This window comes from Odontesthes bonariensis, chromosome 1, assembly GCF_027942865.1.
Source record: "Odontesthes bonariensis isolate fOdoBon6 chromosome 1, fOdoBon6.hap1, whole genome shotgun sequence".
NCBI classification, from domain to species: Eukaryota; Metazoa; Chordata; class Actinopteri; order Atheriniformes; family Atherinopsidae; genus Odontesthes; species Odontesthes bonariensis.
In genome coordinates this window covers 48366022-48393030 of record NC_134506.1, presented here as the reverse complement: position 1 = coordinate 48393030, position 27009 = coordinate 48366022, and the positions used below count along the sequence as shown (strand labels likewise).

The 27009-nt window shown below is 49.7% G+C and overlaps 1 protein-coding gene across 2 annotated transcripts in view; it reads left to right on the top strand.

Moving 5' to 3' along the window:
* Positions 1–23152, top strand: part of zdhhc1 (zDHHC palmitoyltransferase 1) — a 43960-nt gene extending 20808 nt beyond the window's left edge. The window contains exons 5-10 of one of the 2 annotated variants that reach the window (XM_075468977.1): positions 6728–6852; positions 7496–7651; positions 7746–7861; positions 11935–12005; positions 21369–21486; positions 21574–23152. In XM_075468977.1, coding sequence (XP_075325092.1) covers positions 6728–6852; positions 7496–7651; positions 7746–7861; positions 11935–12005; positions 21369–21486; positions 21574–22155 — 1168 coding nt within the window. In that variant the 3' untranslated portion in view covers positions 22156–23152. Of the gene's footprint in view, positions 1–6727; positions 6853–7495; positions 7652–7745; positions 7862–11934; positions 12006–21368; positions 21487–21570 lie in introns of both variants that reach the window. The other variant, XM_075468971.1, reaches the window with a different exon arrangement.
* Positions 23153–27009: the final 3857 nt, after the last annotated feature.

The window sequence follows — 27009 nt, the reverse complement described above, 5'->3', positions numbered from 1 at the left end:
AAGCGTTCAGCCCGTCACTTATGCACATTTTAAGCTTTCAGCCCGTCACTTATGCACATTTTAAGCGTTCAGCCCGTCACTTATGAACATTTTAAGCTTTCAGCCCGTAACTTATGCACATTTTAAGCTTTCAGCCCGTCACTTATGAACATTTTAAGCCTTCAGCCCGTCACTTATGCACATTTTAAGCTTTCAGCCCGTCACTTATGCACATTTTAAGCTTTCAGCCCGTCACTTATGCACATTTTAAGCTTTCAGCCCGTCACTTATGCACATTTTAAGCGTTCAGCCCGTCACTTATGCACATTTTAAGCTTTCAGCCCGTCACTTATGCACATTTTAAGCGTTCAGCCCGTAACTTATGCACATTTTAAGCTTTCAGCCCGTCACTTATGCACATTTTAAGCGTTCAGCCCGTCACTTATGCACATTTTAAGCTTTCAGCCCGTCACTTATGCACATTTTAAGCTTTCAGCCCGTAACTTATGCACATTTTAAGCGTTCAGCCCGTCACTTATGCACATTTTAAGCTTTCAGCCCGTCACTGATGCACATTTTAAGCTTTCAGCCCGTAACTTATGCACATTTTAAGCGTTCAGCCCGTAATTTATGCACATTTTAAGCTTTCAGCCCATCACTTATGCACATTTTAAGCTTTCAGCCCGTCACTTATGCACATTTTAAGCGTTCAGCCCGTCACTTATGCACATTTTAAGCGTTCAGCCCGTCACTTATGCACATTTTAAGCTTTCAGCCCGTAACTTATGCACATTTTAAGCTTTCAGCCCGTAACTTATGCACATTTTAAGCTTTCAGCCCGTCACTTATGCACATTTTAAGCTTTCAGCCCGTAACTTATGCACATTTTAAGCTTTCAGCCCGTCACTTATGCACATTTTAAGCTTTCAGCCCGTCACTTATGCACATTTTAAGCTTTCAGCCCGTCACTTATGCACATTTTAAGCTTTCAGCCCGTCACTTATGCACATTTTAAGCTTTCAGCCCGTAACTTATGCACATTTTAAGCGTTCAGCCCGTAAATTATGCACATTTTAAGCTTTCAGCCCGTAACTTATGCACATTTTAAGCGTTCAGCCCGTCACTGATGCACATTTTAAGCTTTCAGCCCGTAACTTATGCACATTTTAAGCGTTCAGCCCGTAATTTATGCACATTTTAAGCTTTCAGCCCATCACTTATGCACATTTTAAGCTTTCAGCCCGTAACTTATGCACATTTTAAGCTTTCAGCCCGTCACTTATGCACATTTTAAGCGTTCAGCCCGTCACTTATGCACATTTTAAGCTTTCAGCCCGTCACTTATGCACATTTTAAGCTTTCAGCCCGTAACTTATGCACATTTTAAGCTTTCAGCCCGTCACTTATGCACATTTTAAGCTAACAGCCCGTCACTTATGCACATTTTAAGCTTTCAGCCCGTAACTTATGCACATTTTAAGCTTTCAGCCCGTCACTTATGCACATTTTAAGCTTTCAGCCCGTCACTTATGCACATTTTAAGCTTTCAGCCCGTCACTTATGCACATTTTAAGCTTTCAGCCCGTCACTTATGCACATTTTAAGCTTTCAACCCGTCACTGATGCACATTTTAAGCGTTCAGCCCGTCACTGATGCACATTTTAAGCTTTCAGCCCGTAACTTATGCACATTTTAAGCGTTCAGCCCGTCACTGATGCACATTTTAAGCGTTCAGCCCGTCACTGATGCACATTTTAAGCTTTCAGCCCGTCACTTATGCACATTTTAAGCTTTCAGCCCGTAACTTATGCACATTTTAAGCGTTCAGCCCGTCACTTATGCACATTTTAAGCTTTCAGCCCGTAACTTATGCACATTTTAAGCTTTCAGCCCGTCACTTATGCACATTTTAAGCTAACAGCCCGTCACTTATGAACATTTTAAGCTTTCAGCCCGTCACTTATGCACATTTTAAGCTTTCAGCCCGTAACTTATGCACATTTTAAGCGTTCAGCCCGTCACTTATGCACATTTTAAGCGTTCAGCCCGTCACTTATGCACATTTTAAGCTTTCAGCCCGTCACTTATGCACATTTTAAGCTTTCAGCCCGTCACTTATGCACATTTTAAGCTAACAGCCCGTCACTTATGCACATTTTAAGCTTTCAGCCCGTCACTTATGCACATTTTAAGCGTTCAGCCCGTCACTGATGCACATTTTAAGCTTTCAGCCCGTAACTTATGCACATTTTAAGCGTTCAGCCCGTCACTTATGCACATTTTAAGCTAACAGCCCGTCACTTATGCACATTTTAAGCTTTCAGCCCGTCACTTATGCACATTTTAAGCGTTCAGCCCGTCACTTATGCACATTTTAAGCTAACAGCCCGTCACTTATGCACATTTTAAGCGTTCAGCCCGTCACTTATGCACATTTTAAGCTAACAGCCCGTCACTTATGCACATTTTAAGCTAACAGCCCGTCACTTATGCACATTTTAAGCTTTCAGCCCGTCACTTATGCACATTTTAAGCGTTCAGCCCGTCACTTATGCACATTTTAAGCGTTCAGCCCGTCACTTATGCACATTTTAAGCTTTCAGCCCGTCACTGATGCACATTTTAAGCTTTCAGCCCGTAACTTATGCACATTTTAAGCGTTCAGCCCGTAATTTATGCACATTTTAAGCTTTCAGCCCGTAACTTATGCACATTTTAAGCGTTCAGCCCGTCACTGATGCACATTTTAAGCTTTCAGCCCGTAACTTATGCACATTTTAAGCGTTCAGCCCGTAATTTATGCACATTTTAAGCTTTCAGCCCGTCACTTATGCACATTTTAAGCTTTCAGCCCGTCACTTATGCACATTTTAAGCGTTCAGCCCGTCACTTATGCACATTTTAAGCTTTCAGCCCGTAACTTATGAACATTTTAAGCTTTCAGCCCGTCACTTATGCACATTTTAAGCTTTCAGCCCGTCACTTATGCACATTTTAAGCTTTCAGCCCGTCACTTATGAACATTTTAAGCGTTCAGCCCGTCACTTATGAACATTTTAAGCGTTCAGCCCGTCACTTATGCACATTTTAAGCTTTCAGCCCGTCACTTATGCACATTTTAAGCTTTCAGCCCGTAACTTATGCACATTTTAAGCGTTCAGCCCGTCACTGATGCACATTTTAAGCGTTCAGCCCGTCACTGATGCACATTTTAAGCTTTCAGCCCGTAACTTATGCACATTTTAAGCGTTCAGCCCGTCACTGATGCACATTTTAAGCTTTCAGCCCGTAACTTATGCACATTTTAAGCTTTCAGCCCGTCACTTATGCACATTTTAAGCGTTCAGCCCGTCACTTATGCACATTTTAAGCTAACAGCCCGTCACTTATGCACATTTTAAGCTAACAGCCCGTCACTGATGCACATTTTAAGCTTTCAGCCCGTAACTTATGCACATTTTAAGCTTTCAGCCCGTCACTTATGCACATTTTAAGCGTTCAGCCCGTCACTTATGCACATTTTAAGCTAACAGCCCGTCACTTATGCACATTTTAAGCTTTCAGCCCGTAACTTATGCACATTTTAAGCGTTCAGCCCGTCACTTATGCACATTTTAAGCGTTCAGCCCGTCACTTATGCACATTTTAAGCTTTCAGCCCGTCACTTATGCACATTTTAAGCTTTCAGCCCGTAACTTATGCACATTTTAAGCGTTCAGCCCGTCACTGATGCACATTTTAAGCGTTCAGCCCGTCACTGATGCACATTTTAAGCTTTCAGCCCGTAACTTATGCACATTTTAAGCGTTCAGCCCGTCACTGATGCACATTTTAAGCTTTCAGCCCGTAACTTATGCACATTTTAAGCTTTCAGCCCGTCACTTATGCACATTTTAAGCGTTCAGCCCGTCACTTATGCACATTTTAAGCTAACAGCCCGTCACTTATGCACATTTTAAGCTAACAGCCCGTCACTGATGCACATTTTAAGCTTTCAGCCCGTAACTTATGCACATTTTAAGCTTTCAGCCCGTCACTTATGCACATTTTAAGCGTTCAGCCCGTCACTTATGCACATTTTAAGCTAACAGCCCGTCACTTATGCACATTTTAAGCTTTCAGCCCGTAACTTATGCACATTTTAAGCGTTCAGCCCGTCACTTATGCACATTTTAAGCGTTCAGCCCGTCACTTATGCACATTTTAAGCTTTCAGCCCGTCACTTATGCACATTTTAAGCTTTCAGCCCGTCACTTATGCACATTTTAAGCTAACAGCCCGTCACTTATGCACATTTTAAGCTTTCAGCCCGTCACTTATGCACATTTTAAGCGTTCAGCCCGTCACTGATGCACATTTTAAGCTTTCAGCCCGTAACTTATGCACATTTTAAGCGTTCAGCCCGTCACTTATGCACATTTTAAGCTAACAGCCCGTCACTTATGCACATTTTAAGCTAACAGCCCGTCACTTATGCACATTTTAAGCTAACAGCCCGTCACTTATGCACATTTTAAGCTTTCAGCCCGTCACTTATGCACATTTTAAGCTAACAGCCCGTCACTTATGCACATTTTAAGCGTTCAGCCCGTCACTTATGCACATTTTAAGCTTTCAGCCCGTCACTTATGCACATTTTAAGCGTTCAGCCCGTCACTTATGCACATTTTAAGCTTTCAGCCCGTCACTTATGCACATTTTAAGCTTTCAGCCCGTCACTTATGCACATTTTAAGCTTTCAGCCCGTAACTTATGCACATTTTAAGCGTTCAGCCCGTCACTTATGCACATTTTAAGCGTTCAGCCCGTCACTTATGCACATTTTAAGCTTTCAGCCCGTCACTTATGCACATTTTAAGCTTTCAGCCCGTCACTTATGCACATTTTAAGCTAACAGCCCGTCACTTATGCACATTTTAAGCTTTCAGCCCGTCACTTATGCACATTTTAAGCGTTCAGCCCGTCACTGATGCACATTTTAAGCTTTCAGCCCGTAACTTATGCACATTTTAAGCGTTCAGCCCGTCACTTATGCACATTTTAAGCTAACAGCCCGTCACTTATGCACATTTTAAGCTAACAGCCCGTCACTTATGCACATTTTAAGCTAACAGCCCGTCACTTATGCACATTTTAAGCTTTCAGCCCGTCACTTATGCACATTTTAAGCTAACAGCCCGTCACTTATGCACATTTTAAGCGTTCAGCCCGTCACTTATGCACATTTTAAGCTTTCAGCCCGTCACTTATGCACATTTTAAGCTTTCAGCCCGTCACTTATGCACATTTTAAGCTTTCAGCCTGTAACTTGTATGCGTTTTGAGTAGGGCTGGGCGAGTAATGGGCGAGTTAACTCGTTATTATCACGTTAACTTGTTAATTGTTTAACTCCGATAAATATTTTATCGTGCATTAACGTAGGTTTTATTATTTATTTTATTTTGTAAAAGTCTGTTGCTCACGGGCTTTTATTTTGTAAAAGTCTGCTGCTCACGGGCTTTTATTTTGTAAAAGTTTGTTGCTCACAGGCTTTTATTTTGTAAAAGTCTGTTGCTCACGGGCTTTTATTTTGTAAAAGTCTGCTGCTCACAGGCTTTTATTTTGTAAAAGTCTGCTGCTCACAGGCTTTTATTTTGTAAAAGTCTGCTGCTCACAGGCTTTTATTTTGTAAAAGTCTGTTGCTCACGGGCTTTTATTTTGTAAAAGTCTGTTGCTCACGGGCTTTTATTTTGTAAAAGTCTGTTGCTCACGGGCTTTTATTCTGTAAAAGTCTGCTGCTGTCTGCTGTGGAACAGGAAAAGAAAGTAATCGGCAGATCCACCAAACATGGAGAAGGGTACGGAACTTTTACTCGGCCATTTTCATGTTAAAGTTCTTCCAGACGGCGGAGTCGACAGAACCAAAGTCATCTGTAAACTCTGCCAAGTTGAATTGTCTTCTCAGCGTAGTAGTTCCAGTCTAAAATATCACTTAAAGGCAAAACACACAACTGATAGCAGCAAGTCATTCAAGGAAACAGACAGTGGAGCGAGGCTTCTACATAAAAACTACAGAAAGATGCTGATGTTAAAAGTGTGTTTGCACAACAAATGTTATGGCACTTTCATTCATATGGCAGCACATTTAAAATAAAGCTAAATGCTAAAAGCTATGCGCTACTTTTGGATTCATTTTGGCGTACAAATGCGATTAATCTTGATTAATCAGGACAATTATGTGATTAATCAGGGAAATCATGTGATTAATCAGGGAAATCATGTGATTAATCAGGGAAATCATGTGATTAATCAGGGAAATCATGTGATTAATCAGGGAAATCATGTGATTAATCAGGGAAATCATGTGATTAATCAGGACAATCATGTGATTAATCAGGACAATCATGTGATTAATCAGGGAAATCATGTGATTAATCAGGGAAATCATGTGATTAATCAGGGAAATCATGTGATTAATCAGGACAATCATGTGATTAATCAGGGAAATCATGTGATTAATCAGGGAAATCATGTGATTAATTAGATTAACTATTTTAATTGTTGCCCAGCCCTAGTTTTAAGCTTTCAGCCCGCCACTTATGCGCATTTTAAACTGTCGGCCCGTTATATAAGTCCGTTGTAAGCTTACAGGCTTACATAAATAAAAATCGCCTGGTGGGGGGGGGGACCACGCCATTGCACAGGACGAACAGTTGAGGCCCGGTCAAACCTTAGAGGGTCTCAGAGTGTGTGGATGTGTGTGCTGCAGGTTGTTCCTCCACAGCGTGGTCTCGGCTCTGTTGGGGGTCGGTCTGGTTCTGGTTTTCGCCTCCTACGTCTTCATCGAGTTCTTTCTCGACCCGTCCAAGCTCCGCACCGACAAACACTTCTTGGGTAAGACTTCCTTTGACTGATGTGTGTGTGTGTGTGTGTGTGTGTGTGTGTGTGTGTGTGTGTGTTTCCACAGTGAGGAATGAGACAGGTGTGTGTGTGTGTGTGTGTGTGTGTGTTTCCACAGTGAGGAATGAGACGTGTGTGTTTCCACAGTGAGGAATGAGACGTGTGTGTGTGTGTGTGTGTTTCCACAGTGAGGAATGAGACGTGTGTGTGTGTGTGTGTGTGTGTGTGTGTGTGTGTTTCCACAGTGAGGAATGAGACAGGTGTGTGTGTGTTTCCACAGTGAGGAATGAGACAGGTGTGTGTGTGTTTCCACAGTGAGGAATGAGACAGGTGTGTGTGTGTGTGTTTCCACAGTGAGGAATGAGACAGGTGTGTGTGTGTGTGTTTCCACAGTGAGGAATGAGACAGGTGTGTGTGTGTGTGTTTCCACAGTGAGGAATGAGACAGGTGTGTGTGTGTGTGTGTGTGTTTCCACAGTGAGGAATGAGACAGGTGTGTGTGTGTGTGTGTGTTTCCACAGTGAGGAATGAGACAGGTGTGTGTGTGTGTGTTTCCACAGTGAGGAATGAGACAGGTGTGTGTGTGTGTGTGTTTCCACAGTGAGGAATGAGACAGGTGTGTGTGTGTGTTTCCACAGTGAGGAATGAGACAGGTGTGTGGTTCCTCTTCCTACCTGTGGCTCCTCTCAGGTCGGCGGCTGCAGTTATTCCTGCTCTGGCTGCAGTAACCGTCGCTCTGGGTCTGCTGTCGTCGGTGCTGCTCTGCCACCTGCTCTGCTTCCACATTTACCTGAGTAAGAGACCCCCTACCTGCCTGTACACCTGCCTGCTCACCTGTCTGCTCACCTGTATGAAATATGAAACCAAACTTCCTGTGTGTGTGTGCAGTGTGGAACAGACTCAGCACCTATGAGTACATCGTGCGGCAGCGTCACCGCCTGGGCAGCAGAGACCCCAGGAAGTCTGGATCAGAGAAGGAGGCAGCAGCCCCGTCAGTGCTGAAGGTAACGGATCAGCTGGGGGGGTTCGGTTTCTGTCCTCTGCTGTCCCCCCACAGGACCTGAACTACTCTGGGGTTCGGTTTCTGTCCTCTGCTGTCCCCCCACAGGACCTGAACTACTCTGGGGTTCGGTTTCTGTCCTCTGCTGTCCCCCCACAGGACCTGAACTACTCTGGGGTTCGGTTCGGTTTCTGCCCTCTGCTGTCCCCCCACAGGACCTGAACTACTCTGGGGTTCGGTTTCTGTCCTCTGCTGTCCCCCCACAGGACCTGAACTACTCTGGGGTTCGGTTTCTGTCCTCTGCTGTCCCCCCACAGGACCTGAACTACTCTGGGGTTCGGTTCTGAGCTTCTGTCCTCTGCTGTCCCCCCACAGGACCTGAACTACTCTGGGGTTCGGTTCTGAGCTTCTGTCCTCTGCTGTCCCCCCTCAGGACCTGAACTACTCTGGGGTTCGGTTCTGAGCTTCTGTCCTCTGCTGTCCCCCCTCAGGACCTGAACTACTCTGGGGTTCGGTTTGGTTCTGAGCTTCTGTCCTCTGCTGTCCCCCCTCAGGACCTGAACTACTCTGGGGTTCGGTTCGGTTTCTGTCCTCTGCTGTCCCCCCACAGGACCTGAACTACTCTGGGGTTCGGTTTCTGTCCTCTGCTGTCCCCCCACAGGACCTGAACTACTCTGGGGTTCGGTTTCTGTCCTCTTTTGTCCCCCCACAGGACCTGAACTACTCTGGGGTTCGGTTCGGTTTCTGTCCTCTGCTGTCCCCCCACAGGACCCGAACTACTCTGGGGTTCGGTTCGGTTTCTGTCCTCTGCTGTCCCCCCTCAGGACCTGAACTACTCTGGGGTTCGGTTTGGTTCTGAGCTTCTGTCCTCTGCTGTCCCCCCACAGGACCTGAACTACTCTGGGGTTCGGTTCTGAGCTTCTGTCCTCTGCTGTCCCCCCACAGGACCTGAACTACTCTGGGGTTCGGTTTCTGTCCTCTGCTGTCCCCCCACAGGACCTGAACTACTCTGGGGTTCGGTTCGGTTTCTGTCCTCTGCTGTCCCCCCACAGGACCTGAACTACTCTGGGGTTCGGTTCTGAGCTTCTGTCCTCTGCTGTCCCCCCTCAGGACCTGAACTACTCTGGGGTTCGGTTCTGAGCTTCTGTCCTCTACTGTCCCCCCTCAGGACCTGAACTACTCTGGGGTTCGGTTCGGTTTCTGTCCTCTGCTGTCCCCCCACAGGACCTGAACTACTCTGGGGTTCGGTTTGGTTCTGAGCTTCTGTCCTCTGCTGTCCCCCCACAGGACCTGAACTACTCTGGGGTTCGGTTTGGTTCTGAGCTTCTGTCCTCTGCTGTCCCCCCTCAGGACCTGAACTACTCTGGGGTTCGGTTCTGAGCTTCTGTCCTCTGCTGTCCCCCCACAGGACCTGAACTACTCTGGGGTTCGGTTCGGTTTCTGTCCTCTGCTGTCCCCCCACAGGACCTGAACTACTCTGGGGTTCGGTTTCTGTCCTCTGCTGTCCCCCCACAGGACCTGAACTACTCTGGGGTTCGGTTTCTGTCCTCTGCTGTCCCCCCACAGGACCTGAACTACTCTGGGGTTCGGTTTGGTTCTGAGCTTCTGTCCTCTGCTGTCCCCCCACAGGACCTGAACTACTCTGGGGTTCGGTTCTGAGCTTCTGTCCTCTGCTGTCCCCCCTCAGGACCTGAACTACTCTGGGGTTCGGTTCGGTTTCTGTCCTCTGCTGTCCCCCCACAGGACCTGAACTACTCTGGGGTTCGGTTCGGTTTCTGTCCTCTGCTGTCCCCCCACAGGACCTGAACTACTCTGGGGTTCGGTTTCTGTCCTCTGCTGTCCCCCCACAGGACCTGAACTACTCTGGGGTTCGGTTCGGTTTCTGCCCTCTGCTGTCCCCCCACAGGACCTGAACTACTCTGGGGTTCGGTTCGGTTTCTGCCCTCTGCTGTCCCCCCACAGGACCTGAACTACTCTGGGGTTCGGTTTCTGTCCTCTGCTGTCCCCCCACAGGACCTGAACTACTCTGGGGTTCGGTTTCTGTCCTCTGCTGTCCCCCCACAGGACCTGAACTACTCTGGGGTTCGGTTCTGAGCTTCTGTCCTCTGCTGTCCCCCCACAGGACCTGAACTACTCTGGGGTTCGGTTCTGAGCTTCTGTCCTCTGCTGTCCCCCCTCAGGACCTGAACTACTCTGGGGTTCGGTTCTGAGCTTCTGTCCTCTGCTGTCCCCCCTCAGGACCTGAACTACTCTGGGGTTCGGTTCTGAGCTTCTGTCCTCTGCTGTCCCCCCTCAGGACCTGAACTACTCTGGGGTTCGGTTCTGAGCTTCTGTCCTCTACTGTCCCCCCACAGGACCTGAACTACTCTGGGGTTCGGTTCTGAGCTTCTGTCCTCTGCTGTCCCCCCTCAGGACCTGAACTACTCTGGGGTTCGGTTCTGAGCTTCTGTCCTCTACTGTCCCCCCACAGGACCTGAACTACTCTGGGGTTCGGTTCTGAGCTTCTGTCCTCTACTGTCCCCCCTCAGGACCTGAACTACTCTGGGGTTCGGTTTGGTTCTGAGCTTCTGTCCTCTGCTGTCCCCCCTCAGGACCTGAACTACTCTGGGGTTCGGTTCGGTTTCTGTCCTCTGCTGTCCCCCCACAGGACCTGAACTACTCTGGGGTTCGGTTTCTGTCCTCTGCTGTCCCCCCACAGGACCTGAACTACTCTGGGGTTCGGTTTCTGTCCTCTTTTGTCCCCCCACAGGACCTGAACTACTCTGGGGTTCGGTTCGGTTTCTGTCCTCTGCTGTCCCCCCACAGGACCCGAACTACTCTGGGGTTCGGTTCGGTTTCTGTCCTCTGCTGTCCCCCCACAGGACCTGAACTACTCTGGGGTTCGGTTTGGTTCTGAGCTTCTGTCCTCTGCTGTCCCCCCACAGGACCTGAACTACTCTGGGGTTCGGTTTGGTTCTGAGCTTCTGTCCTCTGCTGTCCCCCCACAGGACCTGAACTACTCTGGGGTTCGGTTTCTGTCCTCTGCTGTCCCCCCACAGGACCTGAACTACTCTGGGGTTCGGTTCGGTTTCTGTCCTCTGCTGTCCCCCCACAGGACCTGAACTACTCTGGGGTTCGGTTCTGAGCTTCTGTCCTCTGCTGTCCCCCCTCAGGACCTGAACTACTCTGGGGTTCGGTTCTGAGCTTCTGTCCTCTACTGTCCCCCCTCAGGACCTGAACTACTCTGGGGTTCGGTTCGGTTTCTGTCCTCTGCTGTCCCCCCACAGGACCTGAACTACTCTGGGGTTCGGTTTGGTTCTGAGCTTCTGTCCTCTGCTGTCCCCCCTCAGGACCTGAACTACTCTGGGGTTCGGTTCTGAGCTTCTGTCCTCTGCTGTCCCCCCACAGGACCTGAACTACTCTGGGGTTCGGTTCGGTTTCTGTCCTCTGCTGTCCCCCCACAGGACCTGAACTACTCTGGGGTTCGGTTTCTGTCCTCTGCTGTCCCCCCACAGGACCTGAACTACTCTGGGGTTCGGTTTCTGTCCTCTGCTGTCCCCCCACAGGACCTGAACTACTCTGGGGTTCGGTTTGGTTCTGAGCTTCTGTCCTCTGCTGTCCCCCCACAGGACCTGAACTACTCTGGGGTTCGGTTCTGAGCTTCTGTCCTCTGCTGTCCCCCCTCAGGACCTGAACTACTCTGGGGTTCGGTTCGGTTTCTGTCCTCTGCTGTCCCCCCACAGGACCTGAACTACTCTGGGGTTCGGTTCGGTTTCTGTCCTCTGCTGTCCCCCCTCAGGACCTGAACTATTCTGGGGTTCGGTTTGGTTCTGAGCTTCTGTCCTCTGCTGTCCCCCCACAGGACCTGAACTACTCTGGGGTTCGGTTCTGAGCTTCTGTCCTCTGCTGTCCCCCCACAGGACCTGAACTACTCTGGGGTTCGTTTGGTTCTGAGCTTCTGTCCTCTGCTGTCCCCCCACAGGACCTGAACTACTCTGGGGTTCGGTTCTGAGCTTCTGTCCTCTGCTGTCCCCCCTCAGGACCTGAACTACTCTGGGGTTCGGTTCTGAGCTTCTGTCCTCTGCTGTCCCCCCACAGGACCTGAACTCTGGGACTCTGGGATACACCAACCCTCAGCTGGACCTGGAGGAGCCCCCCGCCCACACAGAGTAAGTCCTCCAGCTGCGATTGGCCGAGGCAGAGGGGCCGGCCCCTGGCCCGCTGCGATTGGCCGAGGCAGAGGGGCTGGCCCCTGGCCCGCTGCGATTGGCCGAGGCAGTCGTTTCATATCACAGTGAGCTGGACACGTCGCCATGGTGACTGTTTACTTTACAGTAAACAAAATGAAATTCTTTGGCTGTGACTCGCAGGAAGCAAACTGGGTGGGGGTGTGTGCATGTGTGTGCACGTGTGTTTGGGTGTGCATGTGTGTTTGGGTGTGCATGTGTGCATGTGTGTTTGGGTGTGCACGTGTGTTTGGGTGTGCACGTGTGTTTGGGTGTGCATGTGTGTGCACGTGTGCATGTGTGTGCACGTGTGCATGTGTGTGCATGTGTGTTTGGGTGTGCATGTGTGTGCATGTGTGCACGTGTGTTTGGGTGTGCACGTGTGTTTGGGTGTGCATGTGTGTGCATGTGTGCACGTGTGTTTGGGTGTGCACGTGTGTTTGGGTGTGCACGTGTGTTTGGGTGTGCACGTGTGTGCACGTGTGTTTGGGTGTGCACGTGTGTGCACGTGTGTTTGGGTGTGCACGTGTGTGCACGTGTGTTTGGGTGTGCACGTGTGTGCACGTGTGTTTGGGTGTGCACGTGTTTGGGTGTGTGTGCATGTGTGTTTGTGTGTGCACGTGTGCATGTGTGCATGTGTGTTTGGGTGTGCATGTGTGTTTGGGTGTGCACGTGTGTTTGGGTGTGCACGTGTGTGCACGTGTGCATGTGTGTGCATGTGTGTGCATGTGTGCACGTGTGTTTGGGTGTGCACGTGTGTTTGGGTGTGCATGTGTGTGCATGTGTGCACGTGTGTTTGGGTGTGCATGTGTGTTTGGGTGTGCATGTGTGTGCACGTGTGTTTGGGTGTGCACGTGTGTTTGGGTGTGCATGGGTGTGCACGTGTGCATGGGTGTGCACGTGTGTTTGGGTGTGCACGTGTGTTTGGGTGTGCACGTGTGTTTGGGTGTGCACGTGTGTTTGGGTGTGCATGTGTGTGCACGTGTGTTTGGGTGTGCATGTGTGTGCACGTGTGTTTGGGTGTGCATGTGTGTGCACGTGTGTTTGGGTGTGCATGTGTGTGCACATGTGTTTGGGTGTGCACGTGTGTTTGTGTGTGCACATGTGTTTGGGTGTGCACGTGTGTTTGGGTGTGCGTGTGTGTGCACGTGTGTTTGGGTGTGCATGTGTGTGCACATGTGTTTGGGTGTGCACGTGTGTTTGTGTGTGCACATGTGTTTGGGTGTGCACGTGTGTTTGGGTGTGCGTGTGTGTGCACGTGTGTTTGGGTGTGCACGTGTGTTTGGGTGTGCACGTGTGTTTGGGTGTGCATGTGTGTGCACGTGTGTTTGGGTGTGCATGTGTGTGCACGTGTGTTTGGGTGTGCACGTGTGTTTGGGTGTGCACGTGTGTTTGGGTGTGCACGTGTGTTTGGGTGTGCATGTGTGTGCACGTGTGTTTGGGTGTGCATGTGTGTGCACATGTGTTTGGGTGTGCACGTGTGTTTGTGTGTGCACATGTGTTTGGGTGTGCACGTGTGTTTGGGTGTGTGTGCACGTGTGTTTGGGTGTGCACGTGTGTTTGGGTGTGCATGTGTGTGCACGTGTGTTTGGGTGTGCACGTGTGTTTGGGTGTGCATGTGTGTGCACGTGTGCATGTGTGTGCACGTGTGTTTGGGTGTGCACGTGTGTTTGGGTGTGCACGTGTGCATGTGTGTGCACGTGTGTTTGGGTGTGTGTGTGTGTTTGGGTGTGCATGTGTGTTTGGGTGTGCACGTGTGTGCACGTGTGCATGTGTGTGCACGTGTGTTTGGGTGTGCATGTGTGTGCACGTGTGCACGTGTGTGCACGTGTGCACGTGTGTTTGGGTGTGCACGTGTGTTTGGGTGTGCATGTGTGTGCATGTGTGCACGTGTGTTTGGGTGTGCACGTGTGTTTGGGTGTGCATGTGTGTGCACATGTGTTTGGGTGTGCACGTGTGTTTGGGTGTGCACGTGTGTGCATGTGTGTTTGGGTGTGCACGTGTTTGGGTGTGTGTGCATGTGTGTTTGTGTGTGCACGTGTGTGCACGTGTGCACGTGTGTTTGGGTGTGCACGTGTGTGCATGTGTGTGCATGTGTGTGCATGTGTGCACGTGTGTTTGGGTGTGCACGTGTGTTTGGGTGTGCACGTGTGTGCATGTGTGTGCATGTGTGTGCATGTGTGCACGTGTGTTTGGGTGTGCACGTGTGTTTGGGTGTGCATGGGTGTGCACGTGTGCATGGGTGTGCACGTGTGTTTGGGTGTGCATGTGTGTGCACGTGTGTTTGGGTGTGCATGTGTGTTTGGGTGTGCATGTGTGTGCACGTGTGTTTGGGTGTGCATGTGTGTTTGGGTGTGCATGTGTGTGCACGTGTGTTTGGGTGTGCACGTGTGTTTGGGTGTGCATGTGTGTGCACGTGTGTTTGGGTGTGCATGTGTGTGCACGTGTGCATGTGTGTGCATGTGTGTTTGGGTGTGCATGTGTGTTTGGGTGTGCATGTGTGCACGTGTGTTTGGGTGTGCATGTGTGTGCACGTGTGTTTGGGTGTGCATGTGTGTGCACGTGTGTTTGGGTGTGTGTGCACGTGTGTTTGGGTGTGTGTGCACGTGTGTTTGGGTGTGTGTGCACGTGTGTTTGGGTGTGCATGTGTGTGCACGTGTGTTTGGGTGTGCACGTGTGTTTGGGTGTGCATGTGTGTGCACATGTGTTTGGGTGTGCACGTGTGTTTGGGTGTGCATGTGTGTGCATGTGTGTTTGGGTGTGCATGGGTGTGCACGTGTGCATGGGTGTGCACGTGTGTTTGGGTGTGCACGTGTGTTTGGGTGTGCATGTGTGTGCACGTGTGTGCACGTGTGTTTGGGTGTGCACGTGTGTTTGGGTGTGCATGTGTTTGGGTGTGCACGTGTTTGGGTGTGTGTGCACGTGTGTTTGGGTGTGCGTGTGTGTGCACGTGTGTTTGGGTGTGCACGTGTGTTTGGGTGTGCATGTGTGTGCGTGTGTGTGCACGTGTGTTTGGGTGTGCACGTGTGTTTGGGTGTGCATGTGTGTGCACGTGTGCATGTGTGTGCACGTGTGCATGGGTGTGCACGTGTGTTTGGGTGTGTGTGTGTCAGAGCTCAGGAACTGTTGGTCTAACAGAAGGCTTCAGAAATAACTGGGTGTTGGTTTTAAACAGGCCTGACAGGAGGAAACTTTACTTTATTACTGCAGCAGGAGGAAACTTTACTTTATTACTGCAGCAGGAGGAAACTTTACTTTATTACTGCAGCAGGAGGAAACTTTACTTTATTACTGCAGCAGGAGGAAACTTTACTTTAGTACTGCAGCAGGAGGAAACTTTACTTTAGTACTGCAGCAGGAGGAAACTTTACTTTATTACTGCAGCAGGAGGAAACTTTACTTTAGTACTGCAGCAGGAGGAAACTTTACTTTATTACTGCAGCAGGAGGAAACTTTACTTTAGTACTGCAGCAGGAGGAAACTTTACTTTATTACTGCAGCAGGAGGAAACTTTACTTTAGTACTGCAGCAGGAGGAAACTTTACTTTATTACTGCAGCAGGAGGTTACATCAGAGCGCATTAAGCATCCTGTGATTAGGTTCTAATAAAACTTCACATAAGAGTAGCTGTGTGTCTTTGTTGGATGTCTGTATGAAGCCGTGAGAAACATGGAATCAGTGCTGGATTAAAGCTGTGTGTGGAAAGGCCTCCTGACGCTTCTGTTGAAGGAGGTTTGTTTTAAAGGGGAACTCCGGGGCATTTGAAGCGCTCGAGGTTGTCAAATACTGACAGTAGGACACAGAGAGGTGCACATCTGCGCTCCCTGTGTGGACATCGCGCTGTTCGCGCAGCCTGTCATGCGAGGCTAATACGTGGTGGCTAAGGGGCAAGCGCTAACCCTTCCACGTAAAACAACAACTTGCACACTGCAGAAACGTCACACCACTTTATAACCCATCCGACAATAAAGTCACAAGCCTTACCATCAAAACCATATGCATGGTTCTCACATTACTGGCATGGGGACGTTACAAAACAGCTTTATAAACAGCATGTCACTCACCGGCTGGTTGTATGCTCGCGCATGTGAAAGCCCAAAAGAGTCGATGGACGATACTCCCATATACAAAACAATTATCTTCTCTAGCAGCCTGCGTCTCTATCTTTTGATGTTTTGAACTCTTTTAAACTTAATTTCGCGTATGAATGTGTACTGTCAGTGATTTTCAGCCATGCAAACTTTGGGAACTCTCTTGGAGCTTTTTGTGCTCTTCCTCTCGGTATCGCTGTATCGTTGTTACTGTTCCCTACCTGTTGGGAAGCAGGTGGACGCGGAATTACCGGCAGAGCACACAGCAGAGAGTTTCTCCTCTCGTTGCGGACTTCAGTCTCTGGGATTATCCCCGATACCATCCCGAGGGCACTGCAGTATAACCGCCGGCCCCGAGGCCTCGGAAAAGAGGAAAGAGAGGCGGCCTACGCCGGAGACTCGAAGCTTTTCGGTTGGATAAGTTACCAGCGCTTCCCACTATACTGCCATCAAATGTGCAGTCCATCCGCAACAAGACTGACAAACTGGAATTATGGACTAAGACCAGAGGGGAGATCAGGGATCATGTTTACTCGCTTTCACGGAATCATGGCTCACCGGCCAAGATCGAGACGAGGATCTGTAATAACTGGGTGTGGAAGCCCAATTCGGCTTGACAGGTCACCGGAGACGAAGGGAAAGCAGAGGAGGAGGGGTTTTCATATCGGTGAGCGCTATGGCAACATCATCACGGTCAGGGAAAAAATCTGTACCGCCGACATAGAACTGCTTTCCATCATATAACTGGTATATACTCACCCGCGCTGCTGCAGCTGCTGCTGCTCAGCTGCTGCTGCTCAGCTGCTGCTGCTCGGCTGCTGCTGCTCAGCTGCTGCTGCTCGGCTGCTGCTGCTCGGCTGCTGCTGCTCGGCTGCTGCTGCTCGGCTGCTGCTGCTCGGCTGCTGCTGCTCGGCTGCTGCTGCTCGGCTGCTGCTGCTCGGCTGCTGCTGCTCGGCTGCTGCTGCTCGGCTGCTGCTGCTCGGCTGCTGCTGCTCGGCTGCTGCTGCTCGGCTGCTGCTGCTCGGCTGCTGCTGCTCGGCTGCTCAGCTGCTGCGGCTGCTCAGCTGCTGCTGCTGCTCAGCTGCTGCTGCTGCTGCTGCTGCTGCTGCTCAGCTGCTGCTGCTGCTCAGCTGCTGCTGCTGCTCAGCTGCTGCTGCTGCTCAGCTGCTGCTGCTGCTCAGCTGCTGCTGCTGCTCAGCTGCTGCTGCTGCTCAGCTGCTGCTGCTGCTCAGCTGCTGCTGCTGCTCAGCTGCTGCTGCTCAGCTGCTGCTGCTCAGCTGCTGCTGCTCAGCTGCTGCTGCTCAGCTGCTGCTGCTCAGCTGCTGCTGCTCAGCTGCTGCTGCTCAGCTGCTGCTGCTCAGCTGCTGCTGCTCAGCTGCTGCTGCTCAGCTGCTGCTGCTCAGCAGCTGCTGCTGCTCAGCAGCTGCTGCTGCTCAGCAGCTGCTGCTGCTGCTCAGCTGCTGCTGCTGCTCAGCTGCTGCTGCTGCTCAGCTGCTGCTGCTGCTCAGCTGCTGCTGCTGCTCAGCTGCTGCTGCTGCTCAGCTGCTGCTCAGCTGCTGCTCAGCTGCTGCTGCTCAGCTGCTGCTGCTCAGCTGCTGCTGCTCAGCTGCTGCTGCTCAGCTGCTGCTGCTGCTCAGCTGCTGCTCAGCTGCTGCTGCTCAGGTGCTGCTGCAGCAGCTGCTGCTGCAGCAGCTGCTGCTGCAGCAGCTGCTGCTCAGCTGATTGCAGACACTACGCACAAACTGGACGGAATTTGCCCCGACGCACCTAAATTAATTTAGGCGGATTTTAACCACTGTGATTTGAGTAGGACTATGAGAACGTATGAGCAATATGTGACTTGCGCTACAACACAGAAGATGACCTCTATTGATCCGTGTGATGGGTCAGTTGTTGATCTGTGTGATGGGTCAGTTGTTGATCTGTGTGATGGGTCAGTTGTTGATCCGTGTGATGGGTCAGTTGTTGATCCGTGTGATGGGTCAGTTGTTGATCCGTGTGATGGGTCAGTTGTTGATCCGTGTGATGGGTCAGTTGTTGATCCGTGTGATGGGTCAGTTGTTGATCCGTGTGATGGGTCAGTTGTTGATCCGTGTGATGGGTCAGTTGTTGATCCGTGTGATGGGTCAGTTGTTGATCTGTGTGATGGGTCAGTTGTTGATCCGTGTGATGGGTCAGTAAGGGGGGCTTACAGCTCCACACCCATGCCGTCCTTGGGAGCTTCCTACCACAGCAGCGTCTACCTCGCGCCAGCGTACAAACCCTCTTTTAGACGCGTAGAACATGAGGAGAGAACGGCGAAAGTCTGCTCAGAGGACAGCATCTCCTCACTTCAAGCATGTTTTGAGTGCACGGACTGGGAGTGCTTTCAGGAGGGCTCTGAGAACATTGAACTAGCAGACACTGTATCATCATACGTCACATTCTGTGTGGACATGGTTGTCCCCACTAAGACAACTGTCACTGTTCCGAACAATAAAGCATGGGTGACGAAAGAACTTAAATCTGTCATTAACAAGAAAAAGAGGACTTTCTACACTGGGGACATTTGGGAGATTAAAGCAGCGTCCAAAGAAGTAAAAATGAGATCAGGAAAGCTAAAATGAAATGTAGAAGGAAAGTAGAAGAACAATACAGTGGGGGGGATCTTAGAGCCGCCTGGCGAGGAATTAAGTCAACGGCATCATTAAACCAGCACGCTGAAAGGAGAATGCCTATTACTGTTCCAGGGGTTGAGTCATGTGATCTTCCTAATGCTTTTAATTTATTTTACTCACGTTTTGAATCATCTGACTTCTCTGATAATATTTCTATGTTGAGGAACACTCTGGTTCATAATAATGACCTAACGATATCTCAGGAACGAGTAGCATCCCTGTTTAAGGTCAATATTAGGAAGGCTGCTGGTCCTGATGCTGTTTGTGGGCGCACATTACGCTTCTGTGCAGACCAACTGAGTGGAGTATTCACCTGCCTCTTCAATATGTCTGCAAAAGAAGGCCATATTCCCCAGATATGGAAGAGCTCCACCATAATGCCACTAGCCAAACTAAATAAACCCAAGGAGCTGAAAGATTTTACACCAGTAGCTCTTACGTCCTTGGTGATGAAAAATTTTGAAAAAATCCTTAAAGCTGAAATGATGTCCTTGGTCACTGGAAAACTGGATCCATTACAGTTTGCTTATCAAACTGGTAGAAGTGTGGAGGACGCAAAACTTTTTATTTTAGATACAGTATACAAACACTTGGAGAAGCCTGGGTCCCATGTTAGGCTTTTATTGGCAGATTTTTCTTCTGCTTTTAACAAAATGCAGCCACATATCCTGATCAAGAGACTAACAAATGATTTTCAGGCACCGAATCAACTATTGCTGCTACTTTTACATTTTTTAACAGATAGAACACAGAGAGTTTTTGTAAATGGTCATTTGTCCCAACCCATTACTTCAAATACTGGCTACCGCAAGGATGTGTACTCTCTGCCTTGTTATTTATTTTGTACACAGATAGCTGCAGGTCTTCCCAACAAGGAAGCCACCTAGTCAAGTTTTCAGATGACACTGCACTGTTATCTTTATTCCGAGGTCCACGTTCCAGTCATGGGCTAGCGTTGACATCATTTGTGAAGTGGTGCGACAATAATGTTTTAGATTTAAATGTAGCCAAAACAAAGGAGCTCATAATTGATTTCAGGAGGGCAAAGGCAGAACCAATAGCAAGTGTCATACATGGGGGGATGTGGAAATCGTTGATTCTTACAAGTACTTGGGTACAATATTTGACAGTGAGCTCAAGTTTCATGTAAACACTGAGACAACAGAGAATTCATCTGCTGAGGAAGCTTAACTCCTTCAGTGTCTCTAAAACCATTTTACGTAACTTTTATCAGTCTTTTATTGAGAGTCTTTTAACTTTTTCTTTTTTATGTTGGTACAATAGCCTATCAGTCAAAGACAAGAACAGTCCCAGCAGCATTGTTAACACTTCATCAAAGATGATTGGAACACAGCTAAACAGTCTGAGTGCTCTGTTTAACAAACAGGCAGTCCAAAAGGCTAAAAGTATCATCAGTCAGCCTGATCATGTTTTAGGTGGTGAATTTCCATTAATGCCCTCTGGGAGGCGCTATTATTCTGTCAGGACAAAAACAAAAAGGTATTTTGGATCCTTCATTCCTACAACCATTAGAATATTAAATAAGGTGTAGGGATAGAGTATATTACTGACAATTTGATTTACTGAGCGCTGTTCATCACTGACAGGACAGGGTGTTTGACTGTATGTGTGTGTTAAGATGTATATGTTTTATCTATCTATTTCTCTTATTTATACTTTAATGTTGATTGATGGAGACTGGGACTGCAAACCTAATTGCCCACTGATGGGATAAATAAAGTTTTCTGAATCTGAATCTGAATCTAGAAAAACTGCGTTCAAGTATTTAAAACATTACAACAATATTACTGGGCATGTATTGTTATAATGTTTTAAATACTTGAACGCAGTTTTTCTAGAGAAGATAATTGTTTTGTATATGGGAGTATCGTCCATTGACTCTTTTGGGCTTTCACATGCGCGAGCATACCGACAACCGGTAAGTGACATGCTGTTTATAAAGTTGTTTGCTGAGAGCTCACTGAAGCTCCTCCTAACCCAAAGCTAACAATAAGCTTCACTTACATATGAGGATATAACATTACGGCTAGCATCAAAGCTAACAATAAGCTTCACTTACATATGAGGATATAACATTACAGCTAGCATCAAAGCTAACAATAAGCTTCACTTACATATGAGGATATAACATTACGGCTAGCATCAAAGCTAACAATAAGCTTCACTTACATATGAGGATATAACATTACAGCTAGCATCAAAGCTAACAATAAGCTTCACTTACATATGAGGATATAACATTACAGCTAGCATCAAAGCTAACATCACAGCTCACATCAAAGCTAGCATCACAGCTAGCATCACAGCTAACAGTTGTTAACCAAGAAGTGGTTTCAGATGGGGGGGGTGACCGGCTGTTTACAGCCCCTGATGATGGATTTCTGATGGCACAACTTAGGCTGCTGGTCAGCAGGTTTCACCCACGGATGGGTTTACTGAATTAGGCTCCTCCATTCAGTTCCATCAGAGCACCTGCCGTCAACCGGCCAATCAGACGGACGCTTTCACGGCTGATATCCTCCATGTGTGTGTTTCAGGTTCCTGGCCAATGGCACGGTGAGGAGCGTGTCCAGTCCCGTGATGCGTGAAGAAGGTCCGCCCACCATCTCTGCCGAGCAGAAAGCAGCAGCAGCACACACACACCGACACACACAGGTGAGCACAGGTCACTGTGATGTCATCAGAGGTAAAGTTGTGTCTGATTGGACGGCGTGTCCCCCCCACTTCCTTTGTCTCCAGAAGAAGAAGAAGAAGAAGGGACGGCGAGTCCCAGCACAAGTGACCAGAGAGAACCATCTGAGTGGAGCCCCGCCCCCCGCAGAGCCCAGCGGTGTGGCCACGGCGTCCCAGGCGCAGCGGCTTCCCTTCCCAGCGTTCCCTCTGAGGGCCTCCCTCCCCCCCCTGGCTCCCACCTCAGGCCCCGTCCAGGCCGCCGCCCCCCCGGCCGAGTACCACTCGGACTCCGCCGAGTCTCTGGAGGAGATCCCGGTGGCGCTGGCCAAGCTGGGCTCCTCCGCTGCTGCCGGAGACGGCTCCACGTCGTCCCACCGGGACGTCCCGGCCTTCCCCCTCCCCTCCCCCCACCCCAGGACTAAGAGGAAGGCGTCCTCCTTCAGAGCTCACAGGAGCGCGGCCGAGCTGAGGTTCCAGATGGCGTCCGCTCAGCTTCCCTCCGTGTTCGTCAGTCGGGCGAGCGGAGAGGCCTCTCAGCCCCAGGAGGACGGGCTCCCCCTGGGGCTGAGGCCACCCGGCTGCAGGCCCGGGTCCAGGCCGGCATCACGGACATCGCTGGGCTCAGGTGGAGCGTCCTGGGTGCAGCAGTGACCTGAGGAAAACTATTCTTCTTCACTTGTTCACACAGCCACTTTACTCTGTTTACTCTCTTAATTTGAAGGCCAAACTGACTTCCTGTTGCAGAGCCTGTCTGTTGCCATGGAGACATCATGGACGCCATCCTAATCAGAAGCTCAAGAGTCTCCATGGTAACCCAGAACCAGAAGGGTGGGGGAGAGAGCTGAAGCTATGACACCAAAAACTGAACTCCCATCATGCATTCTGCTCTCAGAACAGGTTGAATAATAAACTCTGAGACGATTGTTTTCGGTCTCTTCATTGATGTTTCCTTTGGTTGGATTCTTGTTTTTTTAAGCCAATTGCAGCCTGTTGTTGTTTATGCACCCCCCCCAAAGGTCCTGTTCACGAAGCCGCTCAGCACTGATGTCCTCTGATGGAACGTATGACAGGCGCACCTCCAGGTGGAGATTCACCTTTCCAGGTGCAAACACCTGCAGCTTCATGCTGACCTGGGATCAGCGGCAGGTCTCAGAGCCAGGTGATGGCAGCGGCAGGTCTCAGAGCCAGGTGATGGCAGCGGCAGGTCTCAGAGCCAGGTGATGGCAGCGGCAGGTCTCAGAACCAGGTGATGGCAGCGGCAGGTCTCACAGCCAGGTGATGGCAGCGGCAGGTCTCAGAGCGAGATGATGGCAGCGGCAGGTCTCAGAGCCAGTTGATGGCAGCGGCAGGTTTCAGAGCCAGGTGATGGCAGCGGCAGGTCTCAGAGCCAGGTGATGGCAGCGGCAGGTCTCAGAGCCAGTTGATGGCAGCGGCAGGTTTCAGAGCCAGGTGATGGCAGCGGCAGGTCTCAGAGCCAGGTGATGGCAGCGGCAGGTTTCAGAACCAGGTGATGGCAGCGGCAGGTTTCAGAACCAGGTGATGGCAGCGGCAGGTCTCAGAACCAGGTGATGGCAGCGGCAGGTCTCAGAGCCAGGTGATGGCAGCGGCAGGTCTCAGAGCCAGGTGATGGCAGCGGCAGGTCTCAGAGCCAGGTGATGGCAGCGTCAGGTCTCAGAGCCAGGTGATGGCAGCGGCAGGTCTCAGAGCCAGGTGATGGCAGCGTCAGGTCTCAGAGCCAGGTGATGGCAGCGTCAGGTCTCAGAGCCAGGTGATGGCAGCGGCACGTCTCAGAGCCCAGTGATGGCAGCGGCAGGTCTCAGAGCCAGGTGATGGCAGCGGCAGGTCTCAGAGCCAGGTGATGGCAGCGGCAGGTCTCAGAGCCAGGTGATGGCAGCGGCAGGTCTCAGAGCCAGGTGATGGCAGCGGCAGGTCTCAGAGCCAGGTGATGGCAGCGGCAGGTCTCAGAGCCAGGTGATGGCAGCGGCAGGTTTCAGAGCCAGGTGATGGCAGCGGCAGGTCTCAGAGCCAGGTGATGGCAGCGGCAGGTCTCAGAGCGAGATGATGGCAGCGGCAGGTTTCAGAACCAGGTGATGGCAGCGGCAGGTCTCAGAGCCAGGTGATGGCAGCGGCAGGTCTCAGCCAGTTGATGGCAGCGGCAGGTTTCAGAGCCAGGTGATGGCAGCGGCAGGTCTCAGAGCGAGATGATGGCAGCGGCAGGTTTCAGAGCCAGGTGATGGCAGCGGCAGGTCTCAGAGCCAGGTGATGGCAGCGGCAGGTTTCAGAGCCCAGTGATGGCAGCGGCAGGTCTCAGAGCCAGGTGATGGCAGCGACAGCTCTCAGCCAGGTGATGGCAGCGGCAGGTCTCAGAGCCAGGTGATGGCAGCGGCAGGTCTCAGAGCCAGGTGATGGCAGCGGCAGGTCTCAGAGCCAGGTGATGGCAGCGGCAGGTCTCAGCCAGTTGATGGCAGCGGCAGGTCTCAGAGCCAGGTGATGGCAGCGGCAGGTCTCAGAGCCAGGTGATGGCAGCGGCAGGTCTCAGAGCCAGGTGATGGCAGCGGCAGGTCTCAGAGCCAGGTGATGGCAGCGGCAGGTTTCAGAGCCAGGTGATGGCAGCGGCAGGTCTCAGAGCCAGGTGATGGCAGCGACAGGTCTCAGCCAGGTGATGGCAGCGGCAGGTCTCAGAGCCAGGTGATGGCAGCGGCAGGTCTCAGAGCCAGGTGATGGCAGCGGCAGGTCTCAGAGCCAGGTGATGGCAGCGGCAGGTCTCAGAGCCAGATGATGGCAGCGGCAGGTCTCAGAGCCAGGTGATGGCAGCGGCAGGTCTCAGAGCCAGGTGATGGCAGCGGCAGGTCTCAGAGCCAGGTGATGGCAGCGGCAGGTCTCAGAGCCAGGTGATGGCAGCGGCAGGTCTCAGAGCAGCAGGAGGTCTCGGATGTTCAGTTTCAGATACGTTCCATCTGAAGACTTGACTCAGTGTTGAACTGCTTCATGTTTACTCACTTCTCAGCTGATTTTATCAATAAATGATGAAAAATGGTGGATTTGTTGTGTTTATGTCCCGGTTCAGGTTCTGGTACTGAGCCAGGTGAATCTTTTGGTACCGAGGCGGGTTCATGTTCTGATCCACTCTCTGTGTCGCGGCCTTACGCACAGTTTCTATGCAGATGACTCTCTGCTGAGCAGGACATCTCCCTTTATCAGCAGCTCACAGAATTGTGTGCAATGGGGGGATTTAAGCTCGATAAATGGGAATATAATGAGCGCTCTGTCCTCTCTCAGAGCAACAGGTGTAAAGATGCTGGACCTTAGCCGGGACCAGCTTCCCACGGAAAGAGCCTCAGGAGTGCAGTGGGATGTTGAACAGGATGTTTTCAGCTTGTAAACAAGCACGAACCACTAACATTCTGTCCAATGACAGTTGTATTTATGACCCTTTGGGTTTCTCAGCTGCAGTCATTCTCCCTGCAAAGCAAATTCTTCAACATCTCTGTAAACTGAAGTTTAGGACGAGACAATTCCACCAGAAATGGCACAAGTTTGGAATCAAAGTCTGTAATTAGTTTTATATTTTAAATTATTTGGATTATTTAGGTAACTTTTAGACCCTCCCTTTAATTAGAGAGATTAAGAACACACCGGGGTTTAGGGTTAAGGTTAGAGTAGAATAAAGGGAGGTGGTGGGTCTGATTTGGTTTTAGAATTATTAAGATTATGAAAATTAATATTTCCAACTTTGGCTTGGAGTGGTGGATTTAGGGTTAGGGTTTTGGACCCTGTGACCCTTAAGATTAGGGTATGTGGGAGGGAAGGTTGTATTAAGGGGGGTAGTGGGTCTAATTTGGTTTTTGGGAAAAATTATCAAAATTAGAAAAAAAATAGGAAAAATATATGTGGGCAAAAAGTATCTACAAAAATTGAAAATGTAAAAGAATAAAAAATATAAACATGTAAGAGTGAAACAGGGTTAGGTTAGGTAAGGGTTGTTTCCATAGGGTCAAAGAAGGATTGTCCCAGAAACTAGGGTACAGCCATACTCCTCTCCAGGTGTTTAGGTGTGTTTTGTATCTTTAAGCATCCATTCTGACATTTAATCCATCTGGGAATTTGCATTGTAGGTGGTGAAGTTTAAATATTCCCTCCAGAGGTTCCACATATGCTGGCCCGTGGCTGGGGACCAGTGTATTTGGTCGGCTGTGGTTCCAAATCTGTTATTTGGCAGAGGGGGTATTATGTTGTTATTATGAGGGTTAGACATGTTTGTTTGTCAAAAGTCCGGTGTGAAGACGGGAGGTTTTGGTAAAAGGATTTTTTTTAAGGATCTTAAATGTCGCGGCCTTCTAAGTTTCCAAACTAACTGAAGTACAGGGGTTAGACAATGAAACTGAAACACCTGGTTTTAGACCACAATTATTTATTAGTATGGTGTAGGGCCTCCTTTTGCGGCCAATACAGCGCCAATTCGTCTTGGGAATGACGTATATAAGTCCTGCACGGTGGTCATCTAGCACAAGTATTGGGCCAAGAGAACGCCATGATATGGCAGCCCAAACCATCACTGATCCACCCCCATGCTTCACTCTGGGCATGCAACAGTCTGGGTGGTATATGCTGACGTTACCCTGGATACCGTGGCTCTTGATACATCACAAAGACTTGCTGTCTTGGTCACAGATGCGCCAGCAAGACGTGCACCAACAATTTGTCCTCTTTTGAACTCTGGTATGTCACCCAGAATGTTGTGTGCATTGCAATAATTTGAGCAAAACTGTGCTCTTACCCTGCTAACTGAACCTTCACACTCTGCTCTTACTGGTGCAATGTGCAATTAATGAAGATTGGCCACCAGGCTGGTCCAATTTAGCCATGAAACCTCCCACACTAAAATGACAGGTGTTTCAGTTTCATTGGCTGTGTTCGAAACCGCCTACTTCTCCTACTCCCATTACTCCTACTAACTTTAACTTTTTTCCTGGAAGTTCTTGGATGCATACTAGATTCTCCTAAATGTTGGGTATGCATCATGAGGTTACTACTCATACTCAAACTACCCAAGATGCAACGTAACGTGACGTCGCCGATCGTCATTTCCTGTCAAAACGGCAGTTTCAAGCTAGCTACAACGAGGGTAGGTTCACTTCCTGTTTTCAAAACAAAAGCACCAATTGTATGGTAATGGCTTTCCCTATGATAAAAGGCAACGGGTATTTTATTTTGTGAAAATAACAGGAAGTGTGTTAGCTCACTGCGGCTAGCTTTAGTAGCGCCAAATTCGTGGGAACAAAATAGTAAACAGCCGGTATTTTGTCAGGTTTTCAACACGTTGGGGATCTAAACGACTACTTTCTCGCCTGAAAATGTTTCAAATGTTGCTAAAGTTTACAGAGTTTAGAGCTTAAGAGAAATCAGCTTCAAGCCGGCTGATTTCGGCTCGGCCAGGAGCCAAATGCATTGTGGGTAAACGCTCTGCATACTGTCTGATCGATGAGTATGCAGTATGCAGTATGC